Source organism: Carassius gibelio, chromosome B1 (assembly GCF_023724105.1).
Source record: "Carassius gibelio isolate Cgi1373 ecotype wild population from Czech Republic chromosome B1, carGib1.2-hapl.c, whole genome shotgun sequence".
Lineage (NCBI taxonomy): Eukaryota > Metazoa > Chordata > Actinopteri > Cypriniformes > Cyprinidae > Carassius > Carassius gibelio.
In genome coordinates this window covers 25,939,583-25,961,842 of record NC_068396.1, presented here as the reverse complement: position 1 = coordinate 25,961,842, position 22,260 = coordinate 25,939,583, and the positions used below count along the sequence as shown (strand labels likewise).

Below are 22,260 nucleotides of genomic sequence, written 5' to 3'. Positions count from 1 at the left end.
GAAAAAGCGCTGTTTGCTACAATGAATGATTATCTGAATGTGTACCAGATTTGTGTTATTGAATCTTTTAAAGATCTTCAAGAATTGTGATTGAGGCAGATCATGTTAAAACTAGAAATCCCTTAACTTTTGCCAAACAGCCTTTTTTTTTGTTCCATGCCAGTCTGTAACAGCTGCTAAACACTGCATAAAACAAGCAAAGTGTTGTCCCACTGTTAACAGTGGGAATAATTGTTTAAAAAATGCCCATTCTTATATCTGAATGAACAGTTCTCAGCCAAAATAAAATAAAAAATAAAAAAGCAAACAAAAAAGAAAGCAATTTGCGCCCATCCAAGCACCCTGTAATGCGTGTATGACTCTTTTCATCTAGTGTTTTTCCACTTGGTTAATTTTATATGACTCATAAAATGTTATAGATATAGACCATTAAAAATACCCCAAAAAAAAGGATGGAGGAAGTGTTCAATTCAAGACACTCCCTAAAACCACACTATTTGAGTATATCCTACCCAAAAAAAAAAAAAAAAAAAAAGTCTTTAACTACACAAAATTGTTCAGTTCAGTAATTCAGCAACAAATCACTCTACCTGTGGCCGCAGGATTCACAAACAATTACGAGTAGTTTATATGAGCTGTTATATGAGTGAGACATTGATTTGTCTGAGAGGCGGCGGATTGATTGTGCAGTCGCATCCATACAGATGGAGTTAATGGTTTAACTACAGGAGAAGAGAGAGGAATGGAGGTGAACAAAAGATATATTATATTGCAGAGGCCACAATGAGATACTTGCAGTCTGGCTACCCTGGAGTGCTGAATTTATTTGACTTTGTGCCCCTTTTGAAAACAGCAAGCGTGTTAACTTTTCTTAAAATACAGCATATACCCAAACCACTGGGCAATCGTAAAGGTCTGAGAAAATGTGTTTGTTTTTTAACCATATTCTTTGGTTTTACAGCTTCTTTTGCATATTTGGACCCTTTCCAACAATTATTGTATGTTTTTGTGATCCATCTTTTCACACTGAGGACAACTGAGAAACTTGTATGCAACTATTCCAAAAGGTTCAAACACTCAAGGATAAACAATGCATTAGAAGCCAGAGGTGTAAACTTTTAAACAAAATGAAGAATAGTACATTATTTTGCCTGAATATCTTTCATTCCATTTAGTACTGCCCTTAATAAGCTACAGAAGATACATGATTCCCAGAAGACAAAGTAAGCACAATTTACACTGTTCTTCAAATACAAAAAGTTTTCACCATCAGGCACTTAATGCATGGTGCTACATTCTGGAGCACCAGTGAGATTTTGAACTTTGTGTATCAGTTGCATGTAAGTCCCTCAATTGGAAGTCTTTGTTGGAAAAGGGTTCAAATATGCAAAAAATGCTTGAAAACCAAATAATTTGTGGGACCTGAAGGATTTTTCTGAAGACAAGCGGGGGCAAACAAGGGACTCATGAACATTAAAAAAAAAGTAAAAAAGACAACATTAAAATAGTCCATATGACATCAGTAGTTCAACCATAATTTTAGGCATCTACATACTTTATTTTTAAATTTTAGCATGCCGCACTGAACATATAAATAACACATTCATGTGAATCTGAAAGTAAAAGCCCCCACACACACATGCATCTTGCATCTTGACAAGCTTGTAATAGGCTACATGTGTTCGAAAGAGTTCAGTGGGTAAGCAACATCAACAAACCTCTGCAAAAACTTGACGTGCTTGACAAAAGCGAGTTATTTTTGTTCGTATTATCGCTTGTCACACTGCCAATGTGCACCTCTTCATAGTCAAATCGAAGGCACTGAGGTATAAATGAAAAAGCGCAGTGTGCACGCAGCGCTGCTTCATTAGCTTTGCTCAAAGATAAGGAGTGCCACACCAGTGCTTGGCCACTGTAACGTTCCAGGAGAGCAGATACCTTAAGCCCCCAAACAAATAAAGCCTTCAATTCGACCTCCAGTCTTTATTATGGTAATTTCTCTAATGCAGATTGGAACATAATTGGTAACAATATGTACACAGCCTAATCATTTCCTAGGCTGACAGTGACGAACTGGAGATAAGCGTTCAAAGATGTCTGGTGAAAGACATTTATAGGCTCCGTTAGCATCAGGTTTTTTTTTTTTTGCAAATGGTTTCTACAAAATGTTGCTATTTAAAGCATTGTATGAAGCTAAAGAAATGGTTTACCAAAATCTAAAAATTCTATTATCATTTACTCACCCACATGTCATTCCCAAAGTCAGACCCTGACTAACATTTGCATGGAACAACAGCAATAAAGCATTTTCTTCCATGAAACCTTTGCATCACACATTTTAATAATCTGAAAACCCTTTTTCTGCTACAAAAACCTTCTGTGTGATGCAAAGGTTCCATCATGTTCTTCACACAAAGAAATAAAATGGCTCTTTTGGAAGGTTCTTTGGGGAACCCTAAATGGTTCTTCAATGGCATGCTTCAATAAAAAACCTTTTGTAAGCTTTATTTTTAATGGTGTACAAATTCAAATGACTTTGAATATAAATAGCAACATTAGTTCATGAGTGATCCTTTAAAGTCTTATTTAGAACAATAATACATTAAATCTTACCAGCCATTTCCAGTGTGTCTCTTTTTTTCCTCAGAGTCCTTCATATATTTTTTCATAAAACATTTTAAACTAAACTCCCATGAGGCTCTTCTTGTATGAAAAGATAACGTGGTTGAACTGTGAGGAATGGTTGTGGAAGTGGTGAAGATGATTATGCATGACAATGGAAATAATGGATCTTTATGATAATATGAAGGGTTTGCATCTGTATCGGTGTTAAGCAGCAAGGAACTTCCGTTTTTCTTCGTATGCTGTGTATTTACAGCTTCACTACTATGAAAAGCTGCCACTGATGTTAAATTTACCGTCAGGGTTGTATGAAGTAGTACACCTGAGGAGAAAGCATGCCATTTTAAACTTTTCATGTCATTATTAACATCTGCAGCAACCAAATGGATATTAAATCAATAAAAAGTGCAATCCTTTACTGATTCAGTTAAAAGTGGTGCGGTTTAAATGACAAATGCTATTTTTTTTTCCAGTCTGTCAGACACCACATTTAACTTTACATGAATGAAAACAGAGACAGAAGTACAGACTGTTCGACGGCTTCAGCTTGGTGTCGATCATTCAGCTGCATGATGCAACATATCAGTGTATTTCCAAAATATTACCAGTGGACTTTAATAAAAAAAATGAATTAAAAAAACATGGGTTGTGGAAAACAGACATGATGGGGGATCTAAGTACAGCTTTCTTTTTGTTCTTGTCAAAAGAAATTTGGCATCAACCCAGACTAAGATCAATATACTTTTTTTCTAAATGGAGTTGTTTTAGGTCTGGCCTTTAGGTCATGTACATCAATGTTTCACCTCACAGATACATATATGGTGTACCATTAGATCATTAACCATGGTTTTACTACACTACACTTTAAAAAAAAAACAAAAAAAAAAACTATACTATACTTACTATAGTTTAACCATGTTAACCACAAAATAACAATGGTTTTGTTGCATCAACCATATATACCATTGAGTAATAACTACACAAAAGCCCGGTCTTTAAAAGTTTATACGTTTTCAATAAAAATTGAATTGAAGAAAATTAATGAAGTTTTTACTTTGGGAACTGTTGCGCTATTATATTTTCCTGAAAATTATTTTCATATTTATGTATACAAGTTATTGATTATCGATGTAAAAAAAAAAATTATAGGCAAATGAGGCATGAAACATGAACTATAGAATCAAACTGAAATACTCAGCTCTTCAACAAGATTTGAAGTATGCTTATTAGATCCACAAAGATAAAGGTCTCGAATTCCTCGACTGCACTTTATTTAAAAGTAAACTCGTGACTTATGAGAGGTTAGAACAAATAGTGCAACCATACGAAATATAGAGCAAGTTACAAACTAAACTAGTTCCTAAGCCATATAGTGTGAACTTTCTGTCCCAATTTAAGAAAGAGTTCACAAACAACTGGTACAAGCCATCTACCCTGGTGAGCACTAATAACTTCAAGTCTTATATCTAAGAATAAAAGCTGGTACGCATCCGCAAATTTTGCGACACTGTAGCATTAGATATCACCCAGTCAGCGAATCTGTGATCATTTTCTCAAAGAATGTGTCCCAATTTCTGTTCGCCACAAAGACAGATACAGAGATGTGATGCACATCAGTTCAAGAGCTCATCTCACTCACTGTTTTTCCTGCCCATATTCTTCCCATTACGGATCAGCTGGAGGGCTGGAACGATACAGTCAGCGTACGATACATTCTGTGACATTTCCATACTGACCTCCTCCCACTCATTCCACCCAAATTGGTGTTTTTCAAATCTGAGAGAACTCACTTTTTTTTTCCCCGATACAGACAACCTGTGCAACCTTGCATAATTAAGGCTGATAAATATGTGATGCCAACTAAGAATATTCATCAACTCTGAGCACTTCTCAAGACCTGGATTTTCATTCTTTCTCTGAATAAAATGTGAATGCATGTCATTAGGCAGGCGAGATGCAATTATAGGGCGAAAGGAGAAAGTCCTCCCACACACATTTTACCTTCCAGTGAGGCATGTCAGAATGAATAAACCTGTGTCTGCAAATGAAAATCCCTGCTAAAAGCCTGGGACAGGTGACATGTAGTTCCGCTCTTTTCAATGCAAACTAGATTCCAGTAATTTGGTCCATTTTGCGCTCCAATTTAGTCACGCTGTCGTAAGAAAAAAGACTAAATAGTACGTCTCGCATTGGCCTTCATTACGACAACTGTGGATTTTGTGAATGGCAAAGAAAAGTCACATTTAATGCACTCAAAGGCTCGGGAAACCAAATGGTCACGCTGAGCTAGTGTGAATTGCAATGGGAAAGAATGTCAAAGGCTTACAATTGCACAAATGAGTTCTAATGCAAAGGGTGAACATCATTGTGCCGTTCAAACAACACTCATAGAGAGGAGATAAAATTCATCAAGATAACATGCTCCTTTCAAGTACACAATCGCCGGAAACCTGCATTGAGCTGCTGTCAAGAAATAGAGCATAATGGTACATGTAAAAAGAAGTCAACTACTACAAGGAAGAGAGTGTAAGAGATATATTTTCTGTTTCAGAAGGAGAGAAAACATCATGACAAAGCAACAACATGGCTGACATTGCTGTGGCTGGATATGTTCCTGGGCTGTACACTTCTAAGACGAAGGCTGTGATAGACTTTAAAATGTTTTTTTTTTTTTTCTTCTGATGGAAATATGGAATATGCACTCAAATCACAAAGTGTGCGCACGGTTGAGTCTGGAGGAAGTTGGTGGGCTCCAGCAGGGATGAAGGTCCTAATGCAGGGGGGGCGGTTTGTTTCTTACACTTCCTCTAACAAGTTACAACATCTTCCTCTTCTCAAACTCCTGCAGAGAACAGGGAAGAGTAAACAGGGGTCAAACAAACATGATCGGCAGGGTCTGGGAGCAAGGTCATCCTTCACTGTGTCCATAGCAGGAGTCTGTTATGCAGTTAGTTTTGTTTGAGTCAACAAAGTACAATGCCATGTTTGGTTACATTTGCTGTTTTAATAAAGAGTACACTGTGCTTAAAGTGCTGAAATAATAAACAAAATAAGATTTGTGCAGCAAGAGTCAATTGATATTTTTTTTAATCTTTTCCATTTTATGTTTCATGTTCATTTATTGATTGTACTTTTTTTTGTTTTAATGAAGTTTGTTTTTATTATGTAAACCTCTGAGAGGCTTTTTTAAGTGTGGCATAAATTTAAGACGTTAAAAATTTAAATGCAGTCATTTTCTTTATCTCACATTGTTCCAAACCTGTTAACTTTATTCTTTCAGTGGAACATAAAAAGAATGTCCATGTTGCTCTTTTCCATAAAATCAAAGAGGATGAGGATCAAGACAAAATTAAGAAAGGAGAAAGGAACTCACGCAGGTTTATAACAACTTATAAATTATGATAGAATTTTTATTTCTGGGTAAATTACTCCTTAAAAATGGAAAATATAATCATCATCATGAGTGTCCCTCAGATTATGACATGCTGATAACTAGCCGATAAAGCGACGTTTCCCTTTTTGTTTTTCATCAAGTTTGGAAACAATTCTTTGGAAATGTGGATTGTACTGTATTTGTCTCAGATATTTTTCACATTTTAGGTCTGATTTGACCTTGCCTGCCTGTTGCACAAAATCTTTCATTGCTGAATCAAATTGAGTTTCTGGAGTTTGTGTGTGTTTGCCATTTTTTTAAGCGTCTAGACTGCTTAAAAAAAAAAAAAAAAGAAAAAAAAAGTCAAATAGGAAACTATATATTTCATATTTCAGTATATCTGATTTATCAAAGTGGAAGTTCCAACAGCTGGAAAGCCCTCTGCACTAAATAGAAAATGACACTGTGAATTTCAGGATTTAAGGCCATATAAAGGTTAAATTGCACAGGAAAATCTTTACAGAAGCTGTGGGTAAACAAAAAGCTGTGAGAAATGCACTGTATGATACAAAGACAAATGTAGATTGTTCCAGTCAGGAATAGCTATTTACATAGTTAATTTACAAAGGCTTACAGCTACAGGGTGATGCATTGTGCTTTTGAAAATGCATTTTCCTCAACTAAGGGTGACGGAATGGTGCTTTTCGGAGAGAATTCCCTTATGCAAATGTCATGTTTCAAAAACGAAGATGCACGGGTTTATCTGGAAAAATACTTGGAGCTCTACTGCCATCTAATGTTCAAGTAGTGCCCTGTCTGCTGCAGACTGAAATATTCTGGATTGGAGGAAATGGCCTTGAGTAACACAACAAGAAATTAAGTATTTGCTGTGATTACATCATTAGCAAAAAGAGAGGGGAAAAAGAACGAGAGCTTGTTTAGTATTTTCCCGTGTGCAGTAAATGTAAGCTAATAGGGCTGGGTGTTTAACAGTTGCAAAGATTTTGTGATATCAATTAAGAATCATTGTGAAGATTGATTGATTGTTTGGTCATTAATGTTTCTGAAACGGTGAAGCATTAAGACACTTTAGATAGTTCAAACTCTCTGTGTAAATGAAGATTCAAAACTGTTATCACTCAAAAATCTTTACATAAGTGTCGCATTGTGACATTTACATTCTTTATATTCTATATATTGCTGTGTGGATTGCTATTTTATAAATACACTACCGAACTAAAGCTGAAAACTGTGGGATCTGTATGATTCTATTTTCATGTTTTTCATTAAACAGTAAAAACAGTAACATTGTGGAATATTATTATTATAATAATGAGACGTAATGGGGAATTAAGGGTTAATATTCAGGTTGTGACTGGGGCAGTTACACTGCGAGTGAGTTGCCTCTATATGTGTGTGCCTGTTGACATGGAGGAAAAGCAGGGAAACACACAATTTAAGTTTGAGGCGTGTGTATGTGCCATCATTATTAAATTGGCCAATGAGATAAACACAGATGTATGAACACAATGGGCTGCAAAATTAACAACCAGCCAGAGTGTTTTTCATCATTACTTCCGATGATTACAAATTAGAATCCAGGGGAGTGGTGGAAGAGGAGAGAAAATGGTATTGATGCAGAGGAAGGAGCGTTTGCTAGGGCTGATAATGAAAGGCTAAAATGATGAATGAGTGTAATACAAGCTTTCACTTTTTATACATCTTGTTAAAAGTCCTGGCTATGATAAATTGAGATAAAGAGACAGAGCTGCTAACTCACCAATATAAATGGAGCTTTGTTAATTTCCTCTCTTGCGGTGTAGCTTTCTATCGAATATCTCATGGTAAAAACTGCTGTGATTGTCTAAGGGGGACCTTTATATTAGTCACTGCTTTGGCTCACAGAATGCTGAATTTTCCAGAGCCAGTTCTGCTAGAGCCACACAAGCTGATAAATCTACTTTAAAAAGAGTTATCAGCAAACTCACATAACTCTGAGACTTTAAACTAAGAGATGAAAAAAATAAATATACCGTGTATATATATATATTTCTTTTTTTACTAGAAAGGTTTATTTTTAAAGGCTTGCTCTCAGCATGTTTGAGTTTGCAGAACCAAAAACAGCACTGAGCATTTAGTGAGGTAAAACACGAGGTGACAGCTCTGTGGTGACTCTGCCTCTGAATTACAGCTCACACTGAGAAAAAACGTTCTCACCTTGTGCATGGTGCTGCCCAGCTGAGCCGGAGACATGCTGACGACGACTCCAGCCGACTGCAGAGCGGCGATCTTCTCTTTGGCACCCCCCTTGCCTCCGGCAATGATGGCTCCTGCATGTCCCATTCTCCTTCCAGGAGGAGCCGTCAAGCCAGCAATGAATGACACCACTGGCTTAGCATTGGCACCCTAAAGAGTAAAAAAAAAAAACATATATGACACAAGTCTTTGAAATAAATACATACTCTTTTGTTTTGAACGAAATGAATTCTTGTATACAGAAAGGAAAGGATACACTGGCAATGTGTAAGGTGACAACATTGACAATTGACTATGATAGTAAATTGACAGTAAAGACATTTAAACTGTTACAAATGGTCTGTTTCAAATGATTGTTTGTGATCTTCCTATTCAATGAATCTTGCTAATATATATATATATATATATATATATATATATATATATATATATATATATATATATATATATATATATATATATATATATATATATATAGATAGATATATATCATCATATACCATCATGATGTACATATTAACCAGAACAATTAATATTGGGTGATTAAAAAAAAAAAAAAAAAAAAAAAATTAGAAGGGAAGATAACATTTATTTCAATGCTTTTACATTTACTTTTAAAAGATTTTCAGTTCTCTTGAAAAATTTTCTCTCACAAAATGTATGCATTCCCCTGAAATACATGCACATGTTTTTTTTTTTTTTGCATTCACTTACAAAAAGTATGCGTTCCCTAAAAAATATTATTTAGAATCAGAGCGACCCAGCCACTTATTGGCTGGGAATGTGAGTCTAAGGCATATATCAGTGCAGTGAAATCTTCGGATGACCAGGTTATCACAAATCCTATGTTAATTAACAACAAATCTGTACAAAACCAAAACCTATTTTGAGGAGTCATTTTGTAGAGAGTCGGTAAAGATCCGTTCTGACTACAGACCACTATCACTCATCCCATGCAATCGAAAAGTTTATACTAAAACGCTTCACTTTCGCATGGAGAAAGTAATTCATAGCTTAATTAAGAGGACCAAACCGGTTTTATTAAGAGACGTCATGTGTCCTATTATGCGTGTCGACTGTTTCATGTACTTGATTTTGCAGACTCTCTTCCGAGTCCTTTTGCACTCTTTTCACTTGACACAGAAAAAGCCTTTGACAGGCTAGAGTGGAACTATATGTTGGCAGTTCTGCATTGTTCTGGTTTCTGTGAACATTACATTTCTATGATTAAGACACTCTACCAATCACCTGAGGCATCAGTCTTATATCAACTCTCCTATCCCTTCATTCATTCCTATTATAGATGATTTAATTTACTTGAGTATTACCATATATAAAGACATTCATCAAATTGCCGGAAACACTTTTAATAACATTTAAATCAAGATCAGAAGGGACACTCAAAGATGGAATAATCTTAAAGTCTCTCTCCAAGGCCACCGTTAAAATGAATGTTACCTCTGCTTAATTGTCTTTTTTTCTATGCTGCCGCTTTCCCCTCCTCCATGTTATTTCTTATGGTTATCTCCAGGAGATCAATTCCATAATTTCCCAGTTTATGTGGAATGGTAAACGACCCAGAATAAAACATGTCACATTGCAGCATCCTATAATTTCGGGAGGATTGGCTGTGCCAAATTTTGAATTATATTAGAATTTAAGGCTCTTCTTATTTGAGTTGATCCTCAATCAAAAGCTTTATGGAGAGTAATCAAAGCTGACAAGGTTAAACCACAGAGGCTCCAAGATATTTTATTTGCTGGCACAGGAAATAAAAATGATTTTAAAAAATTTGGCCCGGTTGTGGCCAATTCTATTATGATCTGGAAAATGGTGGAACGTCTGATGGAAAAACCTTTCAAATTTTGTAACAACACACCCTTATGGCACAACTTTACATTTTTATGTGGAAATCGCCCATTTATCCAGCCCTCTTGCTCTCCAATGGGCATAAACACATGCAGTGACTTCTACGATAACCCAGGACTTTGCTCATTTCAAGAACTAAGTTTTGTTTACCAGCATCATCATATTATCTTTTTTCAGTTACTCTCTGCTCTCAATGCCTATCGAGTTCCCTGGGTATCCCTCATTTCCTCTCATCCTATCTGGGATTGGATCGCACCATTCTCTGGTTGGCCATCTGTTTCTTTAATATATACTAAACGTAATGATCACACTGTAATGTCTCTTTCTATTGAATTTATCTGGAATTGTGAACTAACAGATTTTGACTTATCAGTCAACTGGGAGAGTGTGTGGTCTAATCTGACTTTAACTTCTAAAAACTTGGCTCATCATCTGATCTATTTTAAAGTCATCCATAGAACATCCATTACTCCTTACGAGGTTTAAAATGAAACTGCAATCAAACTATAACTGTCATATCTGTAACATCAGGTACTTTTCTCCACATGTTTTGGAAATGTCTAATCGTTGTCAATCTATGGACTCGTGAATTCTGTTTTGTCCTTTTTACTACAACTTAATTACATGTCCAATCCATTTTTATGTCTTCTCAATGATGATTCTAACTTCTGTATAAGTTCATTAAAGAAGATAATGTTGTTTGCTGGTTTTACAACTGCAAAGAAAACAATAATACAAAACTGGTTTACTCCACACATATGCAAATACATTCTGGATTTTGTTTGTTTGAGTTTACGTTATTTTGTTGAATTGAAAACAATTTTAAAAAGTATGCTTTTCCCTTGAAATACTTTGTGCTCGCTCACAAAATTCATGGGTTCCCTTGAATTATTTCGCATTTGCTGACAAAGCGTATGAGTATCCCCAAATTATTTTGCCTTCACTCACAAAATGTATGCAATCCCCTTAAATACTTTGCGTACATTTTTGCATTTGCTCACAAAACGTCCGTCTTCCCCTGAAGTGCATCACGTTCGCTCACAAAACGTATGTGTTCCCCTTAATTACTTTGCATATATTTTTATTTTTCGCTCACAAAACGTATGCAGTCCTAAACTTCTGTAAGACATGTAGGTGTGAGCAGTATGCAAAAATATTTTACCATTTCTTTTTATTTTCTTTTTTTGAAATATCACGATTTTAACAAAATTCTGTGTTAAGTTGTCTGAGCATTACAGCCAAACTACTTTCCTTTTTATAAAGACAAAGCCTTTCAAGGTAACAAAAATAAATAAATAAGAAGAATGGCAGCTATTTAGGCCAAAGACAAGAAAGATAAAAATCTTGTTCTTATTTTTTTAATAACAAAGATAAAAGAATAATTAAGATACACATTACAACTACACATAATATATATATATATATATATATATATATATATATATATATAAACCTGCTTTATTTTCAGGTACAATAGGTGTATTTAGCAGAAACATTCAAGAAATTGAAAGTACAAATATAAAAATAAAACACTATATAAATTCATTCCTAAAGCAACTGCATTATGGGTCTTCATAAAAATAACCATTGCCATAGTGGCATTAAGTAAGGCCTACAAGAAAATGTTTTGAGACAATTACAGGAGGTGAGTCTATTTTTATTTCCTCAAAATGCAGTTCACAGACTTGTAAATAAGAGGTAAAGATAAGTGCAGAGGCTTTCAGATGGCACATACTGTGCTCAAAACTGGCATTAAAAGGGAGGCTGATCAAGGCATGTAATAGCTTGTGTGGGAGTAAGCAGATGGGCAGACAGTGGCTCGAGTATGTCATTTAATACAATCTCACTTTCAAAGAGGCCAATTTGTCATGTCCACGCCAATTAACTGTCATTGCTCATGGACCATCATGCTCAGGTCTGTTTTTCCCTCATTCCCACCATATTCTGTCTTCGTGAATGGCAGAGTGGGATGTGGGTTGTCATAATCACAACCGCAGCTGCCAACAATAGAATAAAATTGTAGCCTACCATTTTGGATGTTTTGGGGACATTTGGACAGCTTTTCTTAGAAGGCTGAAGCTGTACCTGGGGTGAATCTCAAACTACATGTCAAGTGTTGGCCTGGTTAGCATGCGCCAGCCCCTTCATTCTGCATCTTTCTCCACTGACAATCACTCAAAAAAGCTGTGCATTCTGCTCAAGCTCATTAGCATCTCAGAGAAGAATAGGTTCCTTAATTTCACTGTCAATTTTTTATTTGACTAAGAACTTTAAATGGGAATGCAAACTTTAGGTGGAGAAGATGAAATGAATGTGACCGCCAGTCATTGGCAGCCTGACTAATACTTGATAATCTTCAACTACCCACTAACATTACGGCGCTCCACAGGAGCCGTCTTCGGTTCAAAGCTCAAGCTGTTCATGCTCACGCAGCCGACTACAGACTAAAGCCTAATCTGGGAAGATTACGATAATGAACGGAGGTAATTATATTTTGCCCATGCACAAAACCTGGAGACAATTTCCTAGTGGAACACCATCCTTTCATTTTGTACTCCCTTTTTAGTTAAATGACAACTGCTTCTTCAGACACTCTCCAGTCGACCTTATTTTGAGCTTGTCTAGGAAGAGTCAAAAAAGGGTCTTAAAGGAACAGTTCTCCCAAAAATGCAAATTCTATTCCCTGTTTACTCAAACATGTTTTTCTACAAAAATCATTATGTATTCCACGGTAAAACATACCAACACAGAATTGTCATTTTTGAGTAAACATAAATTTAATGGATTTTTTTCAGAACAAACTCCAGAAAAATAACTGATAGGTATGCAAAGGACGTTTGCCGAAAACACAGTTTGTCAGGTTCCACATTAACAGTTAGAAAGCTTCCTCTTGATCATTCAGCAGCTTCCAATGGTGTTGCAGTGACTGTGGACTGCAAGTGGATCTTAATGGGCAATGCTTCCTAGGTGACTAATGTTAGCAATAAGCAAAAACAAGCGTGAAGCTGACAAGCACTTGAGAGGAATATTCATATCAGTATGCTAATTTGGCAGAAAAGCAATTTTGCAGTTTGCCTTAGCAATTCTGACACAAGGACTTACTGGTTGTATGCATGTTGGGAGTTGATAAATTAGAAGAAGAGGGGAAAACAGGGTGCTTGCACCATTATTTGTACAACGCGACTTCAGCTAATGGAAAGCAAGCATCAGATATGGATCCAGCAGGAAGAGTGGGGGCGTAAAAATGCACTGTGACGTTATGGGATTGGACCATGAGCCCTTTGTCACTACTATTATTCCATAAGAAAAACAGGCATTCTTCCTAAGCCAGTCTAAAATGGTTCATCCTGCAAAATAAAAATATGACATGACTTTTTCTGGAGTTAATGGTTTACAAGCTCCTGTATGTCTCGCCGCTTCCATTACCGCCTGGAATCTGATGTATCATCCCTGCCCACACTTCTTAATGAGACCAGTATGCGTTTAACAGTCTGATCAATTCAGCTCTTGTTAACAGCAGCATAGACAGAAAATTTCATAACTGCCAAATACTTCTCCCAAGGCTAAAGCTGCTGCATGGAATGTTGCATGCCTATGTATTGATCTCCATTATTCATAGCCAAGGCCATCTTTAAAAACTACCTTGTTGAGATAATGAGAAAAATTCATCTGAAAGGAGCAATTTCATACAATTTGCAACTAGTCTGTGAAAAATAATTTCCGGCAAATCAATTCTCCCACTAATTTAATTGACAACCCAGAAAAAAAAAACCCCTTTCACAGTGCTAATGTGTGCTCAAAGAGCTACACGCTAGCTTTTCTCCAGGTACACCAAAGTGTTTAATGGTTTCTGCGACTGTGAAACTCAACACTTTCAGAAATTCCAGGTTTTGTTATTTCGGTTCAGTTCAAATGTGGCGACAATAAAAATGAGCTCTTTATCATGGACTGATTCAAAGAATGGAGTGTTTCTTTGAACATCCAAGCACTCACTACAAAATAAGGCACTTGTTCATGCTGTGAACGTAACCGGAGCGATTTGCTTGATTTTTCTGTGGTTACCGTGCCCCAGCACTACCACGCACTCAATCATGTCTGGCCCCCTGGGTTCCTCTTGAAAAAAAATGGACATTCGCATGTAGTCTGCCTCAATCAGTGTAGCTGAAACTATGAGTATTCACTGTGCCAATGCTAGTTTTATTTTATATAACAGACTGAAATTTCTTCCAATGCAAGACACTTAACACATAAGCCTTCTGTATGACTCTCAAACTGGAGGAATAAATCTGACATGGCTAATGATGAGACAAGCCAAGGTGCTGTTAGGAGTGGAGGAGGTCTTTGACTGAGTGGAATCCAGCCTGACTGGTCCAAAGATCACAACAAAAGCTATGTAGACTTTCCTTCACAGCCAAAACAGATCAAAGAGCAGCTGGAGGCTGTGTTCTCATTCACAGTAACAATGTGAGCTCCAGGGTCGAGGAGCTCCTGCTAGCAAGGAAAGAGGAGCTCCATGTGTGGTGAGGGTTCCTGTTTGTTGGAGAAAGCTGCCAATATCCAGAAGATGAAAAACAATATGTACTTCCCAAGGGGCCAGGAAAAAAAACAAAGCACTGGTTCATGGGCCTAAAAGCAATCCATGAATGAATAACAATGACTCTTCTCCTCTGAGTGGAGACGTGTAGAAATTCTTAAAGGAAAAGTCCACCAAAACAATAAAATAAAGCTTGCATAAAATATGCATATGACTTGTGCATTATACTACAAGTCTATAGAATCCATCAAATATTTGTGTGTTGTGAAGAGACAGAGATACAAAATTTTATTTGCATGTGTTCAAATATGACTGATTGCCTATTTGGATGGAACAACATTTTTAGGTTAATTCCTTGGCATAAATTTCCCTGCATACAGCTAAAAAAAAAATATATATATATATTGCATATATATTACTTTTCTATTTATGTTTTTTGAACAAATCCCTTCCCAAAAGTAAATTAGTACATAAACAAATGGAGATGGCTCAAAGAAAAATCAGTTTGCCTTGTGTTACGTGAGTGTTCAAGTTTTAACTAATATTATTAAATCAAGTTCATATTTATATATACCTTTTACATTTAAAGTTTTTTTTTTTTAGATTTGAGCATATGAGAAGCAGCTTACAGAGTTGTGCTGTTTCAGGTATTCTGCTGCGTTCTCTTCTGCATCTCCCCCAATCTCTCCAATCAGAATGATGCCCTCAGTTTTGGGGTCCTGCAGGAACACCTCCAGGCAGTCAATGAAGTTAGTACCATTAAAAGGGTCTCCACCAATACCTGAAAGAAATCACACACTGTTCAAAGACCTCTCTGCTCTAAACACTTCGTAGATTAATAATAATGGATGACCGATTGCTAGTTTTCCATACCAACGCACAACGACTGCCCTAGACCCACTTGTGTCGTCTGATGTACAGCTTCATACGTAAGGGTGCCCGATCTAGATACGATGCCTAAAAAAGGAAAAGAAGAAAGCAAGATAAATATGAATTGAAATATTATTATCATTTAGTTTGGTTGTTAATTAAACATATTAATTTTACTTAATTGTTAATTGTGCATACATTTGATTAATCAATAGGTATATAAAATAAATTAGCATTTAAATTTAATCAGAGGACATCAATAAATTAAATACAACATTTAACATAAGCATGAGTCTCTACTTTTCTTTCATTGATTATATGATCGCAGATCAATGTCCTGTACTGACAATTGTCTAGAAAGCAAAAATATAAATTTCTAGTACTTTTTAACATATTAATGCACTTTTTTCTGCTGTTCTGTTAAGCCCAAATGCAACCAAGCAGTATTAAAAATAAATAAATAAATAAATAAAAAACCTTGGAAAGGGCCAACTTTGGCTCAACCATTTCAAGAGAGACATTTTATGAGATCACAACTTTTATTACAGAAACAAGCAAAGTCTGAGTACTACTCAAAAACCTGTGCCATCTCTCTAGTGGTTTGACTTGAAAATGCAGTTTAAACTTCCCTGACAGATGACTGATGCACCTCTCTTTTTAGCAGCCTGAACTCTGTGCTACGGTCTACATCGGAGTTCATATCTGACATGGTGAGAAACTCAAACATATCCAACGCATTAAAAAGTGTCCATCTCAAAACGAGACCCGCTAGCTCTGTCTTTGATGCTTCTTTTATGAGCATGAAGACACGAGGCACGCTAGGCTTGTCAAGGATCTCTTAAGGTCCTATTTGATCAGCATGTTATGCTCCACACTGTCAAAATCTTCTAAAAGGATGACTGAGTTTTTCTTTGCCATAAAAAAGGTGTCATTCCATGGAGCTCTTACCAATTCTTCCTTTCTTGTGGATGTGTCCAGGCATGATCCCAATTTTGCACTCGCCAGGCTAAAAATCGATAGAGGAAAAAAAACGCCATTAAAGTTCATTTAAAGTTAGACATTTTACTTTAGGCAAGTAAAGTTGCAAGCAGCAGGGGTATAGAGTCAACCTAAATTCACAACACAATTTACTACACATAATTCATTGCTTCATTGCTGCACATTATAAAAAGTTCATCTTTTATCCAAATGTAATAACTTGCTTATAACTTGATGCCACCTGTCAAAATTTCAAGGTTAGTCCAATTTATGTTTTTTTTGGCTACATTTAATCAAAAACACATTAAAACAGTAATACTGTAAAACAGTTTTACAATTTCAAATAACTATTTTCTATTTTAATATAGTTTTAATGTATTATATTTCTGTGATGGCAAAACTGAGTTTTTTAGCACCCATTACCCCAGTCTTAAGTGTCACACGATCCTTCAGAAATCTTTCTACTATGATTTGCTGCTCAAGAAAGATTTCTCATCATCATCAATGCTGAAAACAGTTGTGCCACTTAATATTTTTCGAGAAACTAAGACTTTTTTTTTCAAGATTCTTTCATCAATTGGAAATTCAAAAAGAAAATCACTGATTTAAAAAAAAAAATCTTTTGATCCATTTAATACATAAATAATTTCCTACAGTGTTTTACAGTAGGCAAAGAGTAGCTTCTTTTTGTTAAAATTACATCCACAATTTTGCCAACTTCAACCATACACCTCTTCAAAACATCTAGTTGAGTTTCCAAAAACAAAGCTGTGTGGGGACAAAAAAAAAAAGGAAATAAATAACAGTGTAAGTGCAGCCCTTACGTTGATGACACCAGGACAGTTGGGTCCGACGAGGCGGGTCTTGCTCTGGCGGAGCAGCTTGTGTTTGACGCGCACCATGTCTTGCTGAGGGATTCCCTCTGTGATACAGACGGCCAGTGATATCTCTGCATCAATTGCTTCGATGATGGCGGCTGCCGCGAAAGGAGGAGGCACATAGATCACTGTGGCATTGGCCCCTGTGCCATCTTTAGCCTAAAAAAAACAACATCCGAACAATCAGTAACAGAACCAAATCAAAAAATTTGTTCAAACTTCCAATTTTGGGTATTTTAGTCGGGCTTAATGTTAAAGTGTCTAAACTGATTACACAACTGGCCTCTGGTCTTTAACGCTTCGGTTACTGTTGGTGTTATTTGCTCTAAATAGGTCCCCTAATACCCTCAGAGAATCAGAGCAGCTGTCCAAAAGAAGTAACTGTGACTCACTGGAGACTGTCAACAGTCACACAGGCCATTACCTCCTTCACAGAGTTGAAGACTGGCAGACCCAGGTGTGTTTTGCCCCCCTTGCCTGGGGACACTCCTCCTACTAATTGCGAGCCATAGTCCAGAGACTGCTGACTGTGAAAGGTGCCCTGGAGACAGAGAGAGAAAACAGACATCTTTCAACCAAGGACAGAGAAGAATTTGACTTAAAGTTCAGCACAGTCAGCTCCTATAAGTGAGTAAACAAGATGATTTTCACATAATTTAGAAAGAAAAATTCTAGGCTACAAGCTCCAGTTCTCAAAAATCCCGGGAACCAATGTGATTTGTGTGTTTTATTGCCTTATTCAAGTGTTTTAACATTTTTTGTTTTTCACTAACCATGCATAAAAATTTGTTTTTCTCAAAAACACAATCATGTACATACATGCTGCTCACATATTATTATAGCCAAGTTTGTGCTGTTGTACAGTGAGATTACACTTTACCATTTAGATGTGTATAAGAAACTGAAAAAAGCACAAATGTCAGGGCATGACAAAACTTCTCCAGGCCCCAAAAATACCCTTAGACTCCAGAGGGTTAACTCCAAAGGGGACATATAACAAAGAATCACATTTTACTTTTAAATCATAAACATTTACATACTATGAAAACATACTGTATCTGAAACACAAAACTTCTTCGCCAGTCCAAAAAGATCATTTGTTGATGGTGATCCACAGTCCACTGCTGCTTCTAAACAAGCAGATGCTATCATGCAATGAGCACCAAAGGAACTAAAGATACATTAGAGCAAACTGTGTGAAAGTTCACTAAACCTTGAACCACAGCTGTTTGTGGGAAGCACCCGCTGTTCTACAAATCTCAGCATTAGAAGAAATGGCTGAAGCTTATTTTTAAAAAGGTCCCTGATTATTTTATTAGATTTGTTCTTAACTTTTAATGCAGCACTTGTTTTTATTGTTTTGTGAACCTGCTACAACCAATGTAATGCAGAAATATGTTGTTAATAAAGGATGTTAAATAATAAAATCTGTACTAAACCCAAAAGCGAACCTGCTGCCAAAGCATGAACAGCATAAAGATTTTTTTAAGTACATAGATAAATCCTTTCACATTTAGAGACACTAATGCAGAACGTGACATATCTAATTCATCTGCATGTAGCCCAGAACATAGACTTACGAATGCAATTTTTAGTATGTGATGCACTTTAAAATCAATGAAAATGAAAATGACTATTTCCCTATGATTATGAATTTGACCAGTCAGTGGAAATTGTACATCATGAACTTTAACCTTCCTTCCCCACCACATCCATGTTAATTATTACAAATTATTTTGAAACATCGCAGATAAGTCCAAAGGCAAGGGTCGCTAGTACCAAGTCAATATCTTCCACTATAATGTTAGACATATAATTAGAAAGAATGAGAAATCTGGCACGTTTTCGATCCATTTCCACTCAGAGCGTCCTCTCGCCAACTTTTCTACTATCATTTGTTCTCATGCTTTCATTAGCACTGAAGTGCTGTGCTAACTTCGCCGTTTTTCCTGAACGCTGCCTCCGTTATCAGTGTGCCGATTAATTTGAGATATGGTTTGCTTATGTAGCCGTACAGCAAAGTTAATATGCCGCGATGACACTCCAGTCATTCCTCATCCCTTCTAATTATAACGAGTGTTCATTAAAACTTCATCTAATAACCCTTTATTATAGTAAAGAGTCATTTGAAAGAGGGTGAAGGAGATCGAGAGAAATACAATGAGAGCTACGACATAAATAACAGTGGTGAGAAAAGCAAGGTTATTGGATTTTGGAGCCAGCAGTTTTAGTGTAAAGGGCCTATGGACAGACATCAATCCTTATTTCATAAAATAAAACAAGAATGGAGAGTACATTTCAAAACCAACTCAAGTAGGACTGTATGCTTTGAAGTAGTCATATTATACATTGTATGAAAAAGTATTTAATTAATTTATGATTTTAGTTTAAAAATGATCTTATTTGTATTTATTATTATTAATATTACTACATCACCATCTCCCAGATATGTTTCTTTTTTGGCATCAAAACCCACGTTGCTCTCAAAATGTTATGCTCACATTATTACAAACAAGGAAGAAATAATGACCACTGTAGCCTACAGATCCTTAAAATGTTGCGTCAAAATTATAAATGCTATTTTGGAGTTCCATAAGCATGTAGGCTTTACATCAAAATCATCTGTGTTCTTTGACTCACTGTTTGCAAAACTGGATTTATCCACATTTAAATATTTTGGGTCAAATAAATGTTGGCTTTATCAACAGCATCAGTGGTATTATGTAAATGAGCAGCAGAGAAAATATTTTGAGTCCTACAGTTTCAAAAAAAAAAACAAGAGTATCAATATTACATTTATTATTGGAATTTTGTTATCAAATTGACAGGATTTGTTTTTCACAGTGCCACAATCAAGTAGACTGCATTCCAATTAGTGACTAAATAAAAAACAGGAGAGCCTTTAAGATATTTAGGCTGAAATCCAGGGTGTTGAGGGAAACACAGACTGTAGCTACTGACCTGTTTTCCTGTGAAGCCTTGACAGATGACCTTAGTGTTCTTGTCGATGTAAAGGTTCTTCCTGTTGCCAGTATAACAGTGTCTCACCCCTGCCTGCTGCACTGCAAATACAAACACAACAGCAGTGGAATAAGAAGCAAGATTCAGTAAATACACCTATTAAACCTTTAAAATAATGACTCTTAACTTTTATACAGAATATATCTTTGGATTTGAGACTTTAGTCTTTAGAAATCTTTACAGATCTTCTTTATGCACCAAGAGCTTGTAACACTCCAAAGAGGAAGGAGAAAATTGAAATTGCATCATGTGACCCCTTTAAAGTCAACTTTGCAGATTCATTAGTAAACTTGGTCTAGGTCTAGATTCATTCACATTAATTTGTAAGCTCCCTACAGGATCTGATGTCCAAATGTCATGCTGCCTTGACCTCACATAGTCTGGAAATAAGATTGGGGTCAAACCGACAACACTAGTTACAAAGCATCATGCTTAAGTTTATAAGTGATCAGCAAAGAATTTTATCTCCTGAATGATGTAACAAAAGATCACGAGTCACCACTTCAAGAAACAGGCTATTGATCACAACTGAGAGGATTTAATGGTACATACATTCTCTTGGTTAAAGTTCACTTTAAACCACTCTTAGACAATCAGTTGCTTATCTACTCAATAGCATATCCATTTTGCATGAATTTCTACACATGTGAAATAAATGCAACAATAAATTACACTGTAAATTAATTTAGCATACGGTTGCTTCTGAAAAAGTATAGTAAGCAGTGTACCGCAGTGTTAGAGAAGTTGGTCAATACTACTTTCTGTGAGTGAAAATTCCCTTATTGACATTGCACAAGACTGGAAGAGTTAAGAGAACAAAAAGTTTCAAAACTGGAAATACTCTTTTGTAAAACGCCCTGACCATTTTGATTTACTACTATATTCATTTACTACTATATTCATTTTAAAAGAGAAAACAAAAAGGATTTAAAGAGTTATGCACTGATGACAGTGAAGTACAAGCAACCACACACAGCTTTTCACACTAGTCTACGTGAACTAACACCTATCAAACTATTACGATTACGCCAAGTAAAATAACTGTAGCCAAGACACAGACCTTTCCAACATATAACATAAAATTACACTGCTGTCAGTCTGCAACATTTCATGTTCACTAGCACTGCTCTATTAAATACAAGTTAACCTCGTGATGAGCTTGAAATTAAGCATGTTTGCCAGTAAAGGTCACGTTCCAGAAGTGTACCGTTAATTATGTTACACTTGGTGCTGATAACACCAACACAGCAGCATTAGCATTAGCTCACTGTGTCTGTTCAATGAAAATAACAAGAGATAAATAACTCCAACGTTAGAAAAAAGGATGCAGTAAGGTCAAAACAAAAACAGCAATGTGTTTCAAATGTAACAACACTCGTGTCAGTTTTACTTACAGAGCAACCGGGCAAACAACCTGCTATGAGACATCTTCGGTCATTCACCAATGACACCGGACGGCACAGACACGGACCTAGACGACAGCGCACATAGTAGTCCTGCTAGATGCCTGAAGAGAAACGCCTACATAGGGCGTAAATAACATGTACAACGCACCGTATACTTAAATGTGACTTTAGAAATAAATTTAGTTCGGTGTTTTAAAATAATCCATGAAAACAGACATTATTTTATAAAAAGCGCAATGAATGCTGGGTAATGTTGTTCTTTCACGACTGCCTTTAATAATAATGTAATGTAATTTAACCTAAGAATTAATCTGATTATATATAATCAGCAGTAAATTACAATTATTATTATTATTACTCTTTGCACTGTTATTACACCTAAGAAATTGACGCTGTACACTGAATCCATTTTTTATTCATATTTTCTTTTCTTTTCTTTTTTTTTTTCAATTT

General features: G+C 36.0%; 1 protein-coding gene across 1 annotated transcript; it reads right to left on the bottom strand.

Annotated features, from left to right (window-relative positions):
* Nucleotides 1-5,142: 5,142 nt before the first annotated feature.
* Nucleotides 5,143-21,934, bottom strand: LOC127949154 (succinate--CoA ligase [ADP/GDP-forming] subunit alpha, mitochondrial). The gene is made up of 9 exons (XM_052546120.1): nt 21,796-21,934; nt 20,342-20,442; nt 17,805-17,921; nt 17,327-17,539; nt 16,473-16,530; nt 15,528-15,611; nt 15,284-15,435; nt 8,213-8,401; nt 5,143-5,464 (listed from the first exon to the last, which is right to left on the bottom strand). The coding sequence occupies exons 1-9, from the start codon at nt 21,827-21,829 to the stop codon at nt 5,438-5,440; spliced, it is 975 nt and encodes a 324-aa protein (XP_052402080.1). The 5' UTR covers nt 21,830-21,934; the 3' UTR covers nt 5,143-5,437.
* Between the last annotated feature and the right edge of the window lie 326 nt (nt 21,935-22,260).